Source organism: Sander vitreus, chromosome 1, assembly GCF_031162955.1.
Source record: "Sander vitreus isolate 19-12246 chromosome 1, sanVit1, whole genome shotgun sequence".
In the NCBI taxonomy this organism is placed as follows: domain Eukaryota; kingdom Metazoa; phylum Chordata; class Actinopteri; order Perciformes; family Percidae; genus Sander; species Sander vitreus.
Window position 1 is genome coordinate 12,822,600 of NC_135855.1, and position 20,764 is coordinate 12,843,363.

Consider the following 20,764-nt stretch of genomic DNA (forward strand, 5'->3'; position numbering starts at 1 on the left):
CTTCAGTAGGAGCTACTGAATCTGATGTTGGATTTTCCTGCTGCTTTTTTTTTTGTTATTTGCATGTGACCATTTTAGACTAGAAACCCATAAGATTATCTTAAATGGAAGTTAAAATACCACTACTTATATATTTTTTTTCCCCGTTAAAAAGTTGCAGCCCCACCAAAGAATAAGCTACTTTACTTTGTCAACCAGAATTGCCATCTTCACCTCGTCATTATCATTTGGGTGCCAACAGCTGATTCATGCTGCATGATGGTCTGCAGCATTGCAGTACTTTGAAGTGTTTTTTTTTTTTTTTAGCTCAAGCGTGAGATTTGCCAAGATTTAAGCTCAGCACAGTTTCCTTGAATTGTTAATTTGCTTAAGGCATTTTAGCAGTCTTGTTACAGATAAAATGGGTTTCACTCAGCTTGACACAAGCTGCAGTACAACACTTATGTTCTGTAGATTTTTAGTGATACGAAAGTGACTTGTATCTTGATGCAAACTGAGCTAAACTTCTGCTGCTGACTGCCCCAGCTTGGTGTTGCTGAATCAGGGCTGCAGCTGGATGCTTTCCAGGCCTGGAGAGGGGAAGGGAGGAGCTGGAGGTGCAAATCGCTCTGTCCTCATCTGATAAGTGAGCTGCTACAGAGTGGCTCTGCATGCAGTGTTTTGTTCACTGTTTTGTGTGCAAAAGAAATGGAAGAAAACACCAAATTAGTGTGTGCGATTTAAGTTAATTAAATCGTTTTCTGATAGCTTGTTGAGCATCCTCAACCCTGTTTGTTTTTAAATCCAGTCTGCTGAGTCATTCGCTCCCATCTCGCATGCTGCCTCCCACAATGCCGCTGTAGCTCGGCCCCTTGCCTCCCCCTCTCTCTCTCTCCCTCCCGCCTCTGTCAGCTCAGGATACAAGGCTAGACAGAGTAAGCAGCAGCAACGGTGGCAGCAGCAGCTATCCTTTTCTAATGATTCGAGACGTGCTGTGCCTACCAGAGAGGGGAGTACTTCAATCAACAAGCCAATAGCTCCGACAGGAATTTCTCATTACACAGTTGTTAGGCAAGGAAGCAGGAAGGTGGGGGAAAGCTGATGTCATTAGCAGGGGTGTGCGAGTGCATCAGCAGCCATGTCACATGCTGCTAGATGGGTCAGTGATGCGGACGGAGATGCATGGCAGTTGCACCGGGCACAGAGGCAGCAGGTTAGCTCCCCTGTCAACCAGGGTAGAGGGAGATGTGGTGGTGATAATCAGGGAAGTTTGTTTTTAAATGAGCTTTCTCTTTGCAGTTTTGTGACGAGTCTCTCCCTGCCCTGTTCTATGTAACGCAGGCTGATAACAGTCCTTTTTTTTTTTTTTAGCTGTCTTAACACTTACTCTCCCTTCTCTCTTCTAAATCCCTGAACTGGATCTTGGATCGGAAAGAGTCGGAGCTGGCTGCAGTGGGCAGCAGGAGGATGCTCTTCCCCAACTGTGGTGGCATACCCAGCTCCCAGGAGATGCCTTCATCCAGGGGCCCACCGGGTGTCACAGACCTGGGCCTGGGCCTCCAGTCTCTCCGGCTGTCCGCCTGGGACAGACCTTGGAGCAGCCAGGAGACAGACAACCACACCTCTCCCTCCAAAGTTCAGACCAGCTCACCCTCCAGTAAGTACCAAATCTTTTGTTTACCTGAATGTATTTAGGAAGAACTACAAAACCTGCAGCTCTATATTCTGTTTTATACCACATAATGTCCCAGAGTGTGGCTGATGATGGTTGTTTTTCCCATGAGTTTATTCGCTCTCTCATGACCCCTTTTATTTGAGGAGGATATTGTAACCTTTGAGGTTGTGTGCCTTGGCCATTTGTGTCGCCCTCATTTTGTATTGAAATATGTGGTGGTTGGTTATTAACAGCTGTCTGTGTGCGAACATTGTCTGTAGCGTCACTAGGGAGGATGATGTGGCAGTTTTGCTTTGCTGCATCTCTAGCAATACAGCAGGCACAAACAATCCAGTGAAGCTACTTTTCTTTTCACCCACACCTATAGCATGTACGATTTATTTTACGAGTCATTTTCTAAATATTTAAGTACCTGTTGATCAAACTGACAAGAGATTTTTCAGGCTGAGTGCATAGATTTAGCTAGGATACAAACCAGACTAACAGTGCCAGTTAGCAGCTTAACATGCGTGAACATAGATGATGTAAATACTGACATTTAAGCTGTCACAGTTCTGAGAGGAGTGTCTTTGGAGAGGTGTCTCAGGTCATAACTTGTCCTGACCCATTTGTAGTACTATAGTTCCAAACCAACCAGGCATAACTTCATTTAGAGCTCTCTAAACTGGGCCCATAAAGTGGTACAGAGCTTTGAATGTGGCCTACAGCTGAATAATCCCCTCAGAGCCTCCATGTTCACGGTTACAGGCCACGCAGTACAGTCTGTCAGATGCCACCTGACTCACTTTCGTTATCAAGAGAAAGGAAGCTGCTGGCAATTACTTAAGCAATTGCTGCTAAACAGTCCCTATACTTTGTTTGGCAAAGGTGTCGGCTGAATTGGCCTCCAGTTTGCTAAAGGGAAAGGCGTTAAGCTTATGTGACAAGATTGTGTTTCAGGTTAGTTGCAGCCAAGTTACAAATAATTGAAAGTAAAATTTAGAAAATGCTTCAAGCATCGACTTAAGCATTTCATCTTCCTGTTGGCAGCTAGCTAGCTTGCCCATAAAGTATCCTCTTCTACATGCAAATTTGGGAGTGTTCTCTCAAACCAATGTGGTTCTGTAGATTCAGCACACAAACCCAATCTTCTTTACTTTGCTGTTTTTATGGGAACCTGTTTAGCAACTGAATGAGCAAAGAAAGATTAGACATTTCTAGATATTTGCAATGCCTGTGTGCCTGCTGACAAATCGATATGGCTCGATTCAGCACACACATCCCAGCTTCAGTTTGCTCATCCACTTACAAAACAGACATCAAACAAGCTAAGGGGTAATATCACCATGGCTACTTGGACAGATCACTCTGAAATGGCTGAATCATCTCACTAACACTGTAAATATTTTTTTTTTTTTTTTTTTTTTCTCTCCAGTGCTTGGTATACTGAACAGCCCCTTCAGTAGCATCCTTGGGAAGCCCCCAGGCTACATGCCCCCTGAGTCCATGAGCATGACTGCTGACTTCCTGGAGAAGTTCCCCAGCATGGCTCGCATCTCGAACCGTCTGGACTCAAGTTCCTTTTTGGATTCTCGCTCCAGCAGTCCTGAGGACTCCGAGACCAGTGGTTTCAGCTCTGGCTCAGACCACCTCTGTGACATGCTGGTAAGGCTTATGATACTTGCATGAGTTTTATGTTTAAGGTTGTTAGGTGGGGGGAGATCAGTCAGGTGGGAGGTATTTGCCTCAAACCTAGATAGGCTTTACTGTTAAAAAACAAATATTGAGGCAATATTGATTGGACAGCCAGGTCACAATATGCTAACCTGTAGATGCCATAAATGATCAAATAGTGTCTTGGGCCTTTTTTATTTAAAACAGGCTTTTATTTATAGATGGCCCTCTATTCCTAATTTTTCCCTGTAAGTATATTTTAGTCAACCATCTTGCTCTTTTCTGATCCAATCTAAATGCAATTCTGTGTTTACCGGTTTTCTTGATAAATTTAGGATAATGCACATTTCCACAGCACTAACTCATCACTACAATACATATACTACATACTGTCATGCTATAATCACCACTGTGTTGGTCTGAGTTGCTTACAGAAATATTGTTAAAACTTTCATTGATTCTATTTTTTTTAAGCTTCTGTCAATGAAACACAACACTTCCTACTCAGATTTCATTTAACAGCGTCCTTTAAAGTGGCTATAAGGGCTAGACTTTTAATGTGAGGAAGTCTTGAGTCTCGCTGACCGTAGCTTACAATGGTCTACAAAAAACCTGCAAAAGACAATGGAATTTCAGTCACCTAGCTGATGTAGACTGGGTTATGTGACTGTAGAATATTTGGTGTCCACGCTTAGACCTTATTGTTCCCCCTTAAGAAAACGCTAAGCTCAGGCTCTTAAGGAAAGCTAGACTCTGAGCCTGCAGGTTGATGCTGGGTAGGAGGTGGGGCTTTATGAAATCATTTGATATGCCTAAACCATATTAAGGTCAATTGTCTGGACATGTCTTTTTGTCCAGTCAACTTTGCGGATTTCCCCTCCCCTGCCTTATCTGGCGTCAAACATGCAGAAGGATCTGCTGCGACTGGGCTCCCGTCTGGACCCCCAGGACTCCAGCTCTCCTCTGACCCCACCATCCAGTGCCAGCCCCGCCTCAGCCATTTCCCGCCGCTGGCGTACCGGCTCTCCCTGGCCTGGTGCAGAGCTGCTCGACCAGTCGGATGATACGTTCAGTATTGAGAGGGAGGCCCGCTTGCACAGACAGGCTGCCGGTAAATCTAAAATTGATTCACCTATAGCTCAGGTTTTAATGGTATACATGGTTGTGGTGGCTTTGTGGATAGAGGTGACCTCTGAATTTTGGCTAACCCTGTTTTCTGGACTCATCAGCTGTGAATGAGGCCACGTTCACCTGGAGCGGTCAGCTGCCTCCCAGAAATAACAAGGATCCTCTGTACTCCTGCAAGGTCTTTCTTGGTGGCGTGCCCTGGGACATCACAGAAGGTAACTGCTGCTTTCATTTTAATTTTAGTGCTGGACATCTTTCTTTTTTCTTTTTTTTAAATAAAATGCTTACATTGCAACAAGTGAGCAGCCCTTAATGTGCTTAAATCCATATCTCCATAATTCTGGTTTGGGTGTAATGTTGCAGCTGGATGTAACGCAAGCAGTCACTGCTTATGTGTCAAGTCGCAGTGCATCTTTGTTAGGGCTGTCTAAATTGGCCAAAAATAACACTTGAAAAAATTTGAACCGTAGACTTTATTTTTTCTTACGTAGCATAAGTGGCGTCACTCATTGTTTGTGGACTGCTATTTTGAAGCCAGTTTGCATTTTTGCCATCATCCTGGTATTTTGTAATCTGAAGTGTCCCTATTTAGAAAAGGACGGAGATGGGGAAGATAACGTGTCTAAGCCAGTGTGGTAAATGGATTCAGTGGCACCAAGCTAAGATGGAAGGTTGCCGGTTGTTTTTTTTTTTTTTTTCTCCAACTGCCACACGCAATCCAGTGGATTTTAATGTACACCGTGCCAGGGTTAGCATTGCCAAGCCTCTGCCATGTTTGACAGGTTGGTGTGTATCCACGCCCTAGAGCATGCCCTGCTTTATGTTCAATTAAAAACAAATGGGACCATCAAAATTAATCAGTGGAGTCGACCCCTGCTGGAAGTCGTAAAGAATGGCGGTTTAATGCACTTCTGGATTGGATCGGTTTTTGCGCATTGTCTATAAGAGGACAAACAAGAGACGTAACTATAGCTATATTTAAACATAAACCTCTTTTTTAAAGTGATTAAACTGATTTTCTACCGGCTCTGTCACTGCAGCACAGGCAGTACATGCCAATGAACACCCAGGCTTACATGACAGCGTGATGTATAATAGATTTGAATTTAGAATATTCGTCTATAGTCCTAATTCTTGTATCGGAACAAATTCAGCAAGGCCAAGATGGGCCTTCACATTGACAACCGATTGTTGTGAGCCAAATTTGCTTCAGTCAGGTTTTCAGATCCCTCTTAATTTAGCAGAACTTTTTAATGTCCACCAGTAGTTTACAGGAAGTATTTTTTTTTTTTTTGTGACTTGACAGAATTTATTTCTCAATAGTCAATAGTTTTTTTAGCTTTAACCAGTACCTAGTAGAGTTTAGATTCTCTGCCCGAGCTTGCCGATATTTTCTGCCATTATTCTCGGGCTGGGCCCTTGATCAAGCATTTGTGGGTTTTTTAATCGTTACTTTATTAGCATAATTGGGTGGGGAGAAAGCTATGACTCTCCAGCTTCTCCCATAGCTCTGGGTGGTGCAGCCAGTGCATTGACATGCAGACCGTGGCGAAAGACGGTATTAATTGGGTGATCGAGACAAAGTCTCCTACATGGTTCCAGTGCTTTATGTTGTTGCTTTGGGGCCCGTTCTAAGCTAGTACCTAATTGATGGATTCAGCAAATCTAGCCATAAATTACAACCAGTGTAAAGTTCCTATCAAAAAAGGAACCATGATATAAACATTAGGGCTGTCAATCGATTAAAAAATGTAATCTAATTACATACTCTGTGATTAATTAATCACATACATAATTAACCGTGTCTGAACCGATACTTTTTAAGAGGGGGGAAAAGGGTACTAAACAAGTTGGTGACATTAAAGAACGGCTTGTTTATTGCTAAGGCCATATGGTCAAAATGAAATGATTTAATAACCATAACTAATTTCAGTAGTAAATTGCTGTTGAACCATCAGATGGGAAGAGGACATTTACAATAACTTCAAATGCACCACGAGGCTGTAGTTTACCAGTTTCATTGAACGCACAGTCTGTTTCTCCAACGGCAGCTGCAGATTGTTACATCCCGGTGTTGAATCCTCTACAGTAAAAACACAGTCACACTTTACACCGTTTAGCGTTAGCTGTCAGCATTTTAACCGTGTTTAATCCAGCTACTAGCTAGCGGTAGGCTAACATTAGCTGCTGTCGAGTATAGTGTTAACTAGCGTCATGTGCAGCGGTGTTTGTTACCTGTATCGTCTGTTTCAGAGAGAAGCGCAGACATATCAGTGGTACCAGATTTCAGTAGCCAGGATTGGCAGTAAGGTTTTTACAAGTAAATGTTCCAATTAATAATCCAGGCAGAACATTCTCGTCTCCGTCCTTCATTTTACAGTCCAATGGTGGCTAGAATGGCTCCGGGTCAATATGGAATGGATTAATCTGCGTTATTTTTTTTTTAACGTTATTTTTTTTCTCAGATTAATTAATTGAAATTAACGCATTATTTTGACCACCCTAAAACATACATTTTTCACCCATTCAAACTAGAAATGTAACCACTTTATGGACACAAGACTCATTGAAATACTGGTTCGATTCCCTATATCTATAATCCACTTTTAAGACATGTAAAGTGGATTATCACTCATCTTTTTTCAGCTGGCCTGATCAACACCTTCAGTGGCTACGGCCCTCTGACTGTGGAGTGGCCTGGTAAGGATGGAAAGCACCCTCGCTGTCCTCCTAAAGGTAATGTTGCTAAAGGTAACAACAAGCTGGTAGGCAAAACATTTTTTCCTTCCCCCTTCAGGGTGGCACAGTGGTGAGCAAATGGCATGCTGGTGAGTTTGGCGGTTGGTTTTTAGGGCTACTTTGGATGGTGATGCTGGGGCTGAAGTGTAGCATAAAACATGGTGGTAGATGCAAGGTGTAGACAAAACAAGAGATGCTTCATAATGCATTAGATCTGTGGTTAATGTTTAGTTTTGAAAGCTTATAATTGTAGGGTTTCTGCAATGGTTGTGTTTTTTGTTTTGTTTTTTCTCCAGAGGTATTGACTCACTCACTGGCCACTTTTAGGCAGTTGGACTGAACAAAAGTTTGTGGGTCTACTTGTGACTGCTGTATTCTATCGGATGCTGTTTAAAACTCATTGTCGTGCCTTTTAAAGCTGATTGCAAATTACAATAACTGTTGTAGTATTATAATTTTTGTTTTAACAGTAGTTGCTGCCTAGTCATCGCCTCAAAGTCTGAATTCTCACAATACTCTGGGGGGGGGGCACGTTTCTATATCCTAAAAGTATTCTGTACGTTTTTAGGCTACGTTTATCTGGTGTTCGAGAACGAAAAGTCTGTGCGGGCATTGCTCCATGCCTGCTCCCAAGACCCGTTTCACCCAGAGGACAACCGAGAGTACTACTTTAAGATGTCCAGCCGCAGAATGCGATGCAAGGATGTGAGTAGAACATGCAAGGCACAATCATGCTCTCGGCAATCAGTGGAATGTAACTAAGAACATTTACTGTACTTGAGTAAAAAATGAGATGCAAGTCATTTTCATGCTACTTTTACCACTACATTCATCTGACATCTTTACAAATTAAGATTTTTTTGCATACAGAAACATGAAAAGCTTGTTATAAATTAAACGGTATATGAAAGTACATCTGAAATGATGACAATTATTGGCAATAACTTTGTAGCCAAACATTTCATGGTTCCGTCTTAACTGAGGATTTGACTTAACATTTATTTTTTACGATTTTGAGGTTTGGACTTTTTTTTTTTTTTACTTTTTCCACAGTTTAAGTTCAATAATTGCAACATCATTCCAGAAGTCAACCAGTAATTGTGTTAAATTATCGTGACTTCAATATTGATAGAAATAATCGTGATATTTTTTTCCATAATCGAGCAGCCCAAGCTGATGTATTACTGTAGATGGGTGTACCGAACATACTGGCAACTTGGTGTGAATGTCTAACATCTGAGGTTTACTGTAGTTGCAAAAACACAAACCCGTTCAAACTGTACTGCATCTAAATTTAACCTGAAGGTTTCAGCGTTTTGACTGAATTGCTTCAGTTTGTCACATGTGGGTTGCTCCCTGATTCTCCATACAGTAGAGCTAGTTATGGTCGTTAAATGCTTCTTTCAGACAGCCCGAAATGTGTCTGAACTATAGCACCAAGAATCAAGCTGTCAAGGACTGAAAGCTGATCAGATTTGTAATCTTGTTTCCTTATTCTCTAATCCCATTAGAGCTGAAATCATTTCTGGCATAATTTATAATCCATTTAATTCAAGTCATACCAAACCTTCACTGGTCCCTGCATCTCAAGTGACAGCATTTTCTGCCTTTCTATTTTGTCATTGTAAATTGAATATTATTGAAAAATCTTTTATTTATATATTTTTTTAAATAATTGTCATGTTAATCATTTGTTGCTGCCATAAAGGTGATGGTGGTTTTAAAAAATGTAAACCTTGGCAGATTTAGACTATTTATCAGGTAAGGTTTTGTCTGAGTAATATATTAAGTAGCTCCTGTGACGTATGTCCCCTTTCTGGTTTCAGGTGCAGGTGATCCCCTGGGTGATCTCCGACAGCAACTACGTGCGCTGCCCCGCCCAGCGTCTGGACCCCAGTAAGACGGTGTTTGTTGGTGCGCTGCATGGCATGCTGAACGCTGAGGCCCTGGCCAGCATCATGAATGACCTTTTTGGAGGGGTCATGTACGCTGGCATAGACACGGACAAGCACAAGTACCCCATCGGTGAGACCACGGGTGTTGAGTCGTGTTTTTTTTTCATTCTTTTAAGTGAAACGTGTACATGCAGTTTGTGGATATCTTGTAAGCTACTAAGGGCATACTAATGGCAACATTGTTTTCAAAATGAATGGCGTTGCCATGATCAGTGTATACCCTGTACTCATGAATACAAAATGTGTAGCTTTGAACTCTAACATTAGGGTTTTAGCCATCATTTACAGTGCTGACCATTGAGGAAGCTATCTGTTTTATAAAAAGCTACTGTGAATAATATTTTTGCCATGTGCGACCTGACTTGTTTGCAGGCTCTGGACGTGTCACTTTTAACAATCAGCGCAGTTACCTGAAGGCTGTGTGTGCAGCATTTGTGGAGATCAAAACCCCAAAGTTTACAAAGAAGGTAAGAATTTACTCCGTACTAAATTACTTTTCACCACTCTTAATTATAGAAAGGACAAGAATAAGTGCATTTACTCATGTACTGTATGGAGTACAATTTTGAGGTACTTGAGTATTTCTATTTTATGCTACATTATACTTTTACTGCACCAAATTTCAGAGGGAAATGCTCCACTGCATTTATTATAAAACTTCAGTCACTTGTTACTTTGCATATTTTTATTAGCATTTAATTAAAATTAAATGTATTATAGATTAAACTACCTGGCAGTAATGTATAAAGTAGTTCAAAATAGCCCCACTTCCATCAGATGCAAACATTAAAACTGCAGAGGAAAAATTTTAAAACAAAATGAGGTAGTGAGACCTCGTCCTGCAGCTCTCCCCACTGTCAGCCCCTCCCATCAGACGAGCATGGGCATGCACCGGCTTCATACAGTAACATTTACGAGTACTAGTCTTTCCTTTTATCCCAAATGTCGTCATAGCAGAGTGTGATCATACTGTTTTGCTTTGTAAGGTCTGATGCGTACTGTGATTAAAGGCTCGAGCTAGCTACCAAAACATGAATTGGCTACTGCCGTGACCCTTCTGGCTACAGTTGGCGGAAGGCTAAAGTACCAGCTTGTCTGCTGCATTTACATTTCCCCTCACACCGCCTTGACGTCTCATTCGGATGGCAGTAGGTGGTGCTGCGGGTTCAGCCTCTGGTCCTCGTAGCAGGCTAATGCTGCCATCCCAACAGGGGGAGAAGCTGTGTGAGGAAATGTAAACGCGACCAATGCGCCGACTCATCCCTGTTGTGGAGCCTTGGAGTGACATTTGATAAAACTTACAAATCTGCTTGTAAAAATACCTTCAAGTTCTCACTAACAGTAGCTTCTACTTTTACACTTACTGTGACTGCTGTGCACTTTGTAAGATGGCTTTGGCTTCTCCCCTCAGGTGCAGATTGACCCGTACCTGGAAGACTCCATGTGTCAAATTTGCCTTCGCCAACCTGGGCCTTTTTTCTGCAGAGACCAGGTCAGTGGAAACTGGCGCTTCAACAAATCTCCGCCCTGCTAGCAGCTGGTTGTGGCTAGTCCAGCGCTTTGGCCAGTAGTTTCTAAATTTCTGGCTCTTAGATTCCCTTTAAGTTTGGTATTTATGGTCCAGAGTATAACATGTTTGACTCCCTGAGTGTATCTAAACCAAAGAAGTAGTAATAGCTTTTCATAAGGCATGGAAATGGATAAAAATTATAAATCAGTTACCACGTAAATGACATTATATAAAATTTTCAAATGTCTGGTTTAGTACACTTTAAATGTAGTAAAACTTTTGATATTGCAATAAACACAATGCTGAAAATGATGGTTCATGAAAGGATAGTTCTGGTTTATTATAACATTTATCTTTGTAGTACATAGTGTCCGAGTAATAAAGTAATACTAAGTAAACTGTACCAAGTTAATGGCGGAGATCTGGGAACAAATATAATTGCAAGAAACCTAAGCAGTTGGACAATTCTCCAGGTTAGCAAAATGTTTTTGCGAGCTTAAACAGATGCAGTTAAATGGACAGTAACATTTCAATCTCTTGACAGACTTTCTGCTTTAACTGACTAACATGTCATATCTGCAGTTCTTGTACAATGAGGGACTATTACTGACACTACTGTACACATTTTTTGCTTTTACTGTAATAGTGGATTAGATCTTGTTTAGGCTTTAGTATTGTTTACAACCTGAAGTGACCATGAAGACTCTGTTGGACTTTAGTGAAGCGAGAACTAAATTTCAGCAACTAACTTGCTAAGTTGGTTATAACTGACACAATGGCCAAAGCTACGAAACCAGACCAACTTGTATTAACCTTTTTTTTTTTTATAATTTTAAGCCATTGTGCATGAATTCATTTTAAAATGGATCCCCTGAAAATGTTTTCCAACTGTCGACACACAGGCCTGCTTTAAGTACTACTGCCGCTCTTGCTGGCACTGGCAGCACTCCATGGACATCTTGAGCAACCACCGGCCCCTCATGCGCAACCAGAAGAACAGAGACTCCAGCTAAAGCAGATGGATCCAAACACTCTGAAGGGCCAGAGGAAGAGCCCCTCTCGAAGGGGCGAGGCTGCCCGCCAAGGAGAGCACGTGTGCCAGATGTCCCTCGGTATGAGGGCACCATGGCACTCCACCAGGCACTGGGGATATCACTGTAGAAAATGTTCACTTTTGCACTTGCTACATTTTTGCTGTTCACAGTGGCACTATGCACAGTGACCTTGTTGGGAAAGACAAGGGGCCCTTCACACTTATGCATTTTCACAGACTTGCAGACAGACAGATGCAAGTCAGCCTAAGGTTAAAAAGTGGATGAAAAGGCCAATTCTTTTTTTCTTTTTGTTTACTTGTGTTGCATAGTGAAGAGCAATCACGCAAGTCTCATTGCCGTTCATTGGCAAATGCCATACAGTGCCTTTAAATTTTTATTTTCCTCCCCCTGCTCCCTCCCTCCCCTACCCCCAGTTGGCATCTGTTTTTCCTGTGCAAGCCAACTGGTGTTTCTTACTTTTGGGAGTTGAATGTTGGGCTTCATTTAACCAGTCGCATTTCAGACATTTTTACGCAGTTTTTTACTAATTTGTACACAAACGGTTTTAAGTCATAACATGAAAATTTTGAACAGAACTACCAGGCGGCTGTTTATGGGAAAACACCTCCCCTTTTTTATTTTTTCATTTTCTTTTTTTTTCCTCATACTTTTTTTTTTTTTTTGTGGCTTTTCTTTTTAATTTGCCCTTCCAAATTTCAGCTAAATGGGCACAAAATGTTGGAAGTACTACTTTAACTTGCTTTGTTGGTCCAGTTGTATTAAATGTGTGTAACAATTGTACGCTTCAACTGGGCAATCCATCGTTTCTCAAGCACCTGATGGATCCTGTTGAGAGAGTGAATGAACATTTGATTGTACTAGTTTGATTTTTGCACTTTTTAATTTGCACGTGTGGAGAGGTGGCAGTGGTTTTTAATCACTTTTGTACATCAGCACGGGGACACGCCTATGTTAGAACAGCTGCTTGTTTCCTGTTGAATGTAAGAACTTCCACTTAGCTGACGATAAACTTAATCTATCCAGAGCTTGAGTAGACCCCGGTAAATGATTCCACGCTTTCTTAATCCCATTTTGCCTTCCTGTTCCAGTTGGACATAAACTCATAAGCTGTGTGCCAAAGACCAAGTGTCTTTTCTTTATCCATTACGTTTGTCATGCTGAGCTTGTTGTCCCTTAGCCCAGCTGCTTTTTAGAGTTTTGAAAGTCTACCTCATTGTGGTCTGCCAAGTTTGCTGCTACTTGCAGTTGTGGAATATGTTCAGATTGGGCACAATAAAGGTGTTTAAGCATTACTTGACATGTCTGGACTCTTCATTAATTTAGGGGTGGTACTTTGGAGTGCCACCCTAACGATGTTATTTGTAAGTGAAGTTTTCAAATCGCATCGGCCACAAATTCCAGTCATTTCCTCAACGTAGACCGACACGGGACTGCAAATTAACTTTTGTGCTTAAGAGGAATTTTTACATGTCAGTGAGTCATGATTACTAGTGTGGTACTTTCTGTACCAGTACTTGCCAGTTCACTACTCATTGGGTTGTGTGTGTATAAGCTGTGCATTTCCGGTCTCAAAAGGTGCTGTATCGACAAATCCCTTCCATATCTCAGTTTAAAGGTTGTGTTAATGAAGTGAGGATATCTCAAGCTGACTCGATTATGGGTCAAGCTCAAAACCTACTTCTCATCATGCAACTCTATAGTATCTTAGATCTGTGGTAGACCTTCCCTGGCTCTTTCAAACTCCAGGCTTTCATTTTCATTTGGGCTTCAAAATGAGTAAATACAAATCACTAAGTTATTTGGACAAATGGTATACAACCCAATGATCAGTGAACTGACTGGCATGTAAAAGAGCTGTGGAGCCCTTTTGAGGCTAAACTGTTATTAGCTCCCAGGTGGGACAAAGATGATCTTTTCAAATGATTTTGGGAAATGGGGCCCTGTAATATATTCAATTTATTCATGAGTTTCACACGAATAACCATGGTTAGTTCCTTTTAAACATGGTGTCTGACTTCATCCTTAAAGGTTTTTTAATACAACCATTAAGTGTATCGTAGCAGCCAGATTGTTGATGCAATTTAACTGGAATATTCCTTAAACCATTCAGCTTCTAACTAAAGCAGTACGTACTGATTTGGCCAAGTGTCGCATGCAGTATACAAACAAAAGTAATTACCCGGATGCCTTACTGATTCGCACAAAATCTCCAGTATGCATCGGGCCAATCTATCCATCCATGACTCATGGATGTATGAGAACTACCCTGCCTACTGTGTCCCACAATGCAAAGCGTTAACTTACGCTTGCCAAAACCAGAAACCAGCTAAGCCTGGCCTAGCATACTGCAAAACAAATTGATTTAACAGTTTCATACAGAGTGAGCATACTACCGATGTATGCAGACAGTCGTTACTATGCAGAGGGCGGTTTTGAGTGTACATACAGTTTTAGTCGTGAATCTACAAAGATGACAGCGTACATTCTTTTTTTATGGCATTCTATGACTTTATTCTTTGAGCTTTTTTGACTATATGACATTTTATGACTTATTTGTGACATATGACGTTACGAAATACTATGACTTTTTTATGACTTTTTTGACAAACTATAATATGACATTAAATGGCATACTATGACTTTTTTACGAGTTTTTTATGGCATACTATACTATGACTTTTTTACAACTTTTACGACTTTATATAGTTTTTTTTTTTGGCATACTATACTACGACATTTTTACGGCACAATACTATGACTTTTTATAACATACTATACTATGACTTTTTTATGGCATACTATATACTTTTTTATGACATACTATAACCTTTTGATGGCATACTATACTATGACTTTTTTATGACATATACTGTAACTTCGCAGCCGAGTGTGAAGTGGCTGGGATGAGGATCAGCACCTCTAAATCTGAGGCCATGGTTCTCAGCAGGAAACCGATGGAGTGCCTATAAAGTCATAGTATAGTATGTTAAAAAAAACATAGTATGTCAAAAAAAGTCAGTCTAGAATGTTGAAAAAAGTAAAAAAAAAAGTCATAGTATGTTAAAAGGTCATAGTATAATATGTCGAAAAAGTCATCTTATAGTAGTTGAAAAAAGTCATAGTGTAATATGTTAGAAAAAGTGATAAAGAAGCTATAGTATAGTATGTCGTAAAAAAGTAATAAAAAAAGTCATAGTAAAGGAAAACATGCTCTGCTTCTTGAGCCACATCAGCCCAATACTTATAGCATAACATGTATGGGCTTTATGATTTCATAGTATTGTATGTAGAAAATTGTCATAGTATAGTAAGTCAGAAACAAGTAATAGGATATATGTGACAAAAATCATAAAAAGTCATAGTATAGGATGTTGAAAAAGTCATAAAAAAGTCATAGTATAGTATGTTGAAAAAAGTCATAAAAACTCATAGTGTAGTATGTCGAAAAAGTCATGGTATAGTATGTTGAAAAAGTCCGAAAGGTTATTGTATAGTATGTGCAAAAAGGCATATAAAAGCCATAGTATGATAAAAAATGGGATATATATGTTCATAATTGGTGCTTCTACATTTCTCAGAGGTGTTCAGTGTCTTGCTGAAGGACACTTTATCATGCAGACAGGAGGAGGTGGGGATTGAACTGTCAACCTTTGTTGTTAAAGGAAAACATGCTTCTTGAGCTATTTAGCCCAATGTTTAACCACTGTACTAACAACATAACTGGTCAACTATGATTTCATAGTATTATATGTAGAAAATAGTCATAGTAAAGTAATGCAGAAATAAGTAATAGTATGTCGGAAAAGTCATTAAAAAGTCATAGTATAGTATGTCGAAAAAAACATACATATGAAAAAAGTCATAAAAGTTATAGTATATTATGTGCAAAAAGGCTTATAAAAGCCATAATATGACAAAAAATGGGATATATATATTCATAATTGGTGCTTTTACGTTTCTCAGAGGTGTTCAGTGTCTTGCTGAAGGACACTTTATCATGCAGACAGGAGGAGGTCTCCCACCTTTCCTGTCTATCCACTATCACTCTGAAATAAAGGGAAAAAGCCCCCCAAATAAATCAAAAATATATAGTATATAGTATGTTAAAAAAAATCAGAAAAAAGTCATAGTATAGTATGTCGAAAAAAGGTCATAGTATAGTATGTTGCTAATAGTCATGATATAGTATGTTGAAAAAAGTAATAAAAAAAGTCATAGTATAGTATGTTGAAAAAAGTCATAAAAGTTATGTGCCATAAAAAAAACAAAACATAAAATAACAAAAAATGGGATATACATGTTCATAATTGGTGCTTTTACGTTTCTCAGAAGTGTTCAGTGTCTTGCTGAAGGACACTTTATCATGGAATATATATGTTTGTAATTGGTGCTCAGGGCTGGACTGGCCATCTGGCATACCGGGCATTTTCCCGGTGGGCCGCGCCGGCCCATAAGGAACGCACAGTGGCACATTGATTAATTTTCTTTATTGGCACTGGCCTGACCCAATCAAATCCAGGAACCGCCTTCCCACTCCGGTCCGCAAATTTACGAATCCCACTATGGCCACGCCTCCCGGCCCTGAAACACAAGCTGTAATAGTTATGCTGGAAGTTTAGCATCCACGTTAAAATGGACAAACGACCACCAAAGCGCAAGGGAGGTGCCGAGAAATTACGGGAGAAAAAGATTAAGAATCTACAGGCGGATTCCTCAAAATGTGCCAACATGTCGGACATGTTTGGGGCTGTAGTAGCTGCTTCAACATCAGCATTACCTGAAGTAGAGGAGGAGGAGAGGTGGCTCGCTATGCAGAGAAGCAGAAACAACATCATGACAGGGAAGAAGCCGAGGAAGAGAGTGACCATGACAGGAATGTCAGGTAACCTAACTGCTTAAGCTTACATTGAAAATTCTAGCGGTTATCCTGTTGGGTAGCTGAAAAGTCTGTGTGGTCTATAAAATCAGTAAAAGCATCAGTGTTCCTTGAATTGCTTAATTAGCTTCTCTTGTATTGGTGCTCTTTTCCAGGGCATATACTACTCTCAGCTTTATTGTAGCTTTTGGGAAGGGTTATGGTTATTGTATTTAGCAGACACTTTTTAAAGTTGCTAAGCCAATATTAAGCAAATTAGTAATAATACCAATGATGGCAATACAATATCAAATATGAATAATAAAAAATAATAAAAATACCATAAATGGTGATAGTGATAAAAAAGCCATAGTATATATAGTATGTTGAAAAAGTCTGAAGAGTTATAGTAATTGCAAAAAGGCATATACAAGCCATAGTATGGCAAAAAATGAGATATATATGTTCATAATTGGTGCTTTTATGTTTTTCAGAAGGGCTCAGTGTCTTGCTGAAGGATGAAAAAAGTGATAAAAAACGCCTTAGTATAGTATGTCGAAGAAAGTGATAAAAAGCCATAGTATAGTATGTCGAAAATAGTGATAAAAAAAGCCATAGTATAGTATGTCGAAAATATTGATTAAAAAAAGCCATAGTATGGTATGTCGAAAATATTGATAAAAAAGCCATAGTATAGTATGTCGAAGAACGTTATAAAAAGCCATAGTATAATATGTCGAAAATAGTGATAAAAAAGCCATAGTATAGTATGTCGAAGAAAGTGATAAAAAAGCCATAGTATAGTATGTCGAAAATAGTGATAAAAAAGCCATAGTATAGTATGTCGAAAAAAGTGATAAAAAAGCCATAGTATAGTATGTCGAAAATAGTGATAAAAAAGCCATAGTATAGTATGTTGAAAAAAGTGATAAAAAAGCCATAGTATAGTATGTCGAAGGAAGTGATAAAAAAGCCATAGTATAGTATGTCGAAAATATTGATTAAAAAAAAGCCATAGTATGGTATGTCGAAAAAATTGATAAAAAAAAGCCATAGTATAGTATGTTGAAAAAAGTGATAAAAAAAGCCATAGTATAGTATGTCGAAGAACGTTATAAAAAGCCATAGTATAGTATGTCGAAAAAAGTGATTAAAAAAAGCCATAGTATAGTATGTCGAAAATAGTGATAAAAAAATAAAGCCATAGTATTGTATGTCGAAAAAAGTGATGAAAAAGCCATAGTATATTATGTTTATAAAAAAGCCACAGTATAGTATGTTGAAATAAGTGATTTAAAAAAAGCTATAGCATAGTATGTCGAAGAAAGTGATAAAAAAGCCATAGTATAGTATGTCGAAAATAGTGATGAAAAAGCCATAGTATAGTATGTCGAAAATAGTGATAAAAAGCCATAGTATAGTATGTCGAAAATAGTGATAAAAAAGCCATAGTATAGTATGTCGAAAATAGTGATAAAAAAGCCATAGTATAGTATGTCGAAGAAAGTGATAAAAGCCATAGTATAATATGTCGAAGAAAGTGATAAAAAGCCATAGTATAATATGTCGAAGAAAGTGATAAAAGCCATAGTATAGTATGTCGAAAATATTGATTAAATAAAAGCCGTAGTATGTCGAAAAAAGTGATAAAAAAAGCCATAGTATGTCGAAAAAGTGATAAAAAAGCCATAGTATAATATGTTGAAAAAAGTGATAAAAAAGCCATAGTATAGTATGTCGAAAATATTGATTAAAAATAAAGCCATAGTATAGTATGTTGAAAAAAGAGATTTAAAAAAAGCCATAGTATTGTATGTCGAAGAAAGTCATAAAAAGCCATAGTATAGTATGTTGAAAATAGTGATAAAAAAAGCCATAGTATATTATGTCGAAGAAAGTGATAAAAAAGCCATAGTATAGTATGTCGAAAGAAAAGTGATAAAAAAAGCCATAGTATAGTATGTCGAAAAAAGTGATAAAAAGCCATAGTATAGTATGTCAAAAATGTTGATTAAAAAAAAGCCATAGCATAGTAAGTTGAAAAAAGTGATAAAAAAGCCATAGTATAGTATGTCAAAAAGTTGATTTAAAATAAGCCACAGCATAGTAAGTTGAAAAAAGTGATAAAAAAGCCATAGTATAGTATGTTGAAAAAAGTGATAAAAAAAAGCCATAGTATAGTATGTCGAAAAATAGTGATAAAAAAGCCATAGTATATGTCGAAAAAAGTGATAAAAAAGCCATAGTATGTCGAAGAAAGTGATAAAAAAGCCAGTATAGTATGTCGAAAATATTGATTAAAAAAAGCCATAGTATGTCGAAAATAGTGATGAGAAAGCCATAGTATAGTATGTCGAAAAAAGTGATAAAAATGCCATAGTATAGTATGTCGAAGAAAGTGATAAAAAAGCCATAGTATAGTATGTCGAAAAATAGTGATAAAAAAGCCATAGTATAGTATGTCGAAAAAAGTGATAAAAAAGCCATAGTATAGTATGTCGAAAAATAGTGATAAAAAAAAGCCATAGTATAGTATGTCGAAAAAAGTGATAAAAAAGCCATAGTATAGTATGTCGAAAAATAGTGATTAAAAAAAAGCCATAGTATAGTATGTCGAAAAAAAGTGATAAAAAAAAGCCATAGTATAGTATGTCGAAAAAAGTGATAAAAAAGCCATAGTATAGTATGTCGAAAAAAGTGATAAAAAAAGCCATAGTATAGTATGTCGAAGAAAGTGATAAAAAAGCCATAGTATAGTATGTCGAAAAAAGTGATAAAAATGCCATAGTATAGTATGTCGAAAATAGTGATAAAAAAAAGCCATAGTATAGTATGTCGAAAAAAGTGATAAAAAAAGCCATAGTATAGTATGTCGAAAAAAGTGATAAAAAAAGCCATAGTATAGTATGTCGAAAATAGTGATAAAAAAGCCATAGTATAGTATGTCGAAAAAAAGTGATAAAAAAAGCCATAGTATAGTATGTCGAAAAATAGTGATAAAAAAAAAGCCATAGTATAGTATGTCGAAAAAAAAAGTGATAAAAAAGCCATAGTATAGTATGTCGAAAAAAGTGATAAAAAAAGCCATAGTATAGTATGTCGAAAAAAAGTGATAAAAAAAGCCATAGTATAGTATGTCGAAAAAAGTGATAAAAAAAGCCATAGTATAGTATGTCGAAAAAAGTGATAAAAAAGCCATAGTATAGTATGTCGAAAATAGTGATAAAAAAAGCCATAGTATAGTATGTCGAAAAATAGTGATAAAAAAAGCCATAGTATAGTATGTCGAAAAAAGTGATAAAAAAGCCATAGTATAGTATGTCGAAAAAAGTGATAAAAAAGCCATAGTATAGTATGTCGAAAAATAGTGATAAAAAAAAGCCATAGTATAGTATGTCGAAAAAAGTGATAAAAAAGCCATAGTATAGTATGTCGAAAAAAGTGATAAAAAAGCCATAGTATAGTATGTCGAAAGAAAAGTGATAAAAAAAGCCATAGTATAGTATGTCGAAAAATAGTGATAAAAAAGCCATAGTATAGTATGTCGAAAAAAAAGTGATAAAAAAAGCCATAGTATAGTATGTCGAAAAATAGTGATTAAAAAAAAGCCATAGTATAGTATGTCGAAAAAAGTGATAAAAAAAAAGCCATAGTATAGTATGTCGAAAAAAAGTGATAAAAAAGCCATAGTATAGTATGTCGAAAAAAAGTGATAAAAAAAAGCCATAGTATAGTATGTCGAAAAAAGTGATAAAAAAAAAGCCATAGTATAGTATGTCGAAAAAAAGTGATAAAAAAAAAGCCATAGTATAGTATGTCGAAAAATAGTGATAAAAAAAGCCATAGTATAGTATGTCGAAAAAAGTGATAAAAAAAGCCATAGTATAGTATGTCGAAGAAAGTGATAAAAAAGCCATAGTATAGTATGTCGAAAAAATTGATTAAAAAAAAGCCATAGTATGTCGAAAAAAAGTGATAAAAAAAGCCATAGTATAGTATGTCGAAAAAAAGTGATAAAAAAGCCATAGTATAGTATGTCGAAAAAAGTGATACAAAAAAGCCATAGTATAGTATGTCGAAAAATAGTGATAAAAAAGCCATAGTATAGTATGTCGAAAAAAAGTGATTTAAAAAAAGCCATAGTATAGTATGTCGAAAAAAGTGATAAAAAAAGCCATAGTATAGTATGTCGAAAAAAGTGATAAAAAAAGCCAT

General features: G+C 37.9%; 1 protein-coding gene across 2 annotated transcripts; it reads left to right on the plus strand.

Annotated features, from left to right (window-relative positions):
• Positions 1–910: 910 nt before the first annotated feature.
• Positions 911–12,986, plus strand: cpeb1b (cytoplasmic polyadenylation element binding protein 1b). 2 transcript variants are annotated; one of them, XM_078268907.1, is made up of 11 exons: positions 911–1,192; positions 1,415–1,636; positions 3,069–3,298; positions 4,166–4,418; positions 4,537–4,650; positions 7,082–7,186; positions 7,743–7,879; positions 9,001–9,199; positions 9,502–9,596; positions 10,541–10,621; positions 11,542–12,986. In XM_078268907.1, the coding sequence occupies exons 1-11, from the start codon at positions 1,162–1,164 to the stop codon at positions 11,650–11,652; spliced, it is 1,578 nt and encodes a 525-aa protein (XP_078125033.1). In that variant the 5' UTR covers positions 911–1,161; the 3' UTR covers positions 11,653–12,986. The 2 variants fall into 2 exon arrangements, with proteins under 2 accessions (XP_078125033.1, XP_078125113.1); XM_078268987.1 differs by having other exon boundaries at positions 7,082–7,171.
• The last annotated feature ends 7,778 nt before the right edge of the window (positions 12,987–20,764 follow it).

Excerpts from the sequence above, each read along its gene's own strand:
- cpeb1b (XM_078268907.1), top strand. The coding sequence starts at position 1,162 with ATGGCAGTTGCACCGGGCACAGAGGCAGCAG. Across the intron at positions 1,637-3,068 it reads TCAGACCAGCTCACCCTCCA|TGCTTGGTATACTGAACAGC; the intron begins GTAAGTACCAAA and ends TTTTCTCTCCAG. Across the intron at positions 7,187-7,742 it reads TAAAGGTAATGTTGCTAAAG|GCTACGTTTATCTGGTGTTC; the intron begins GTAACAACAAGC and ends GTACGTTTTTAG.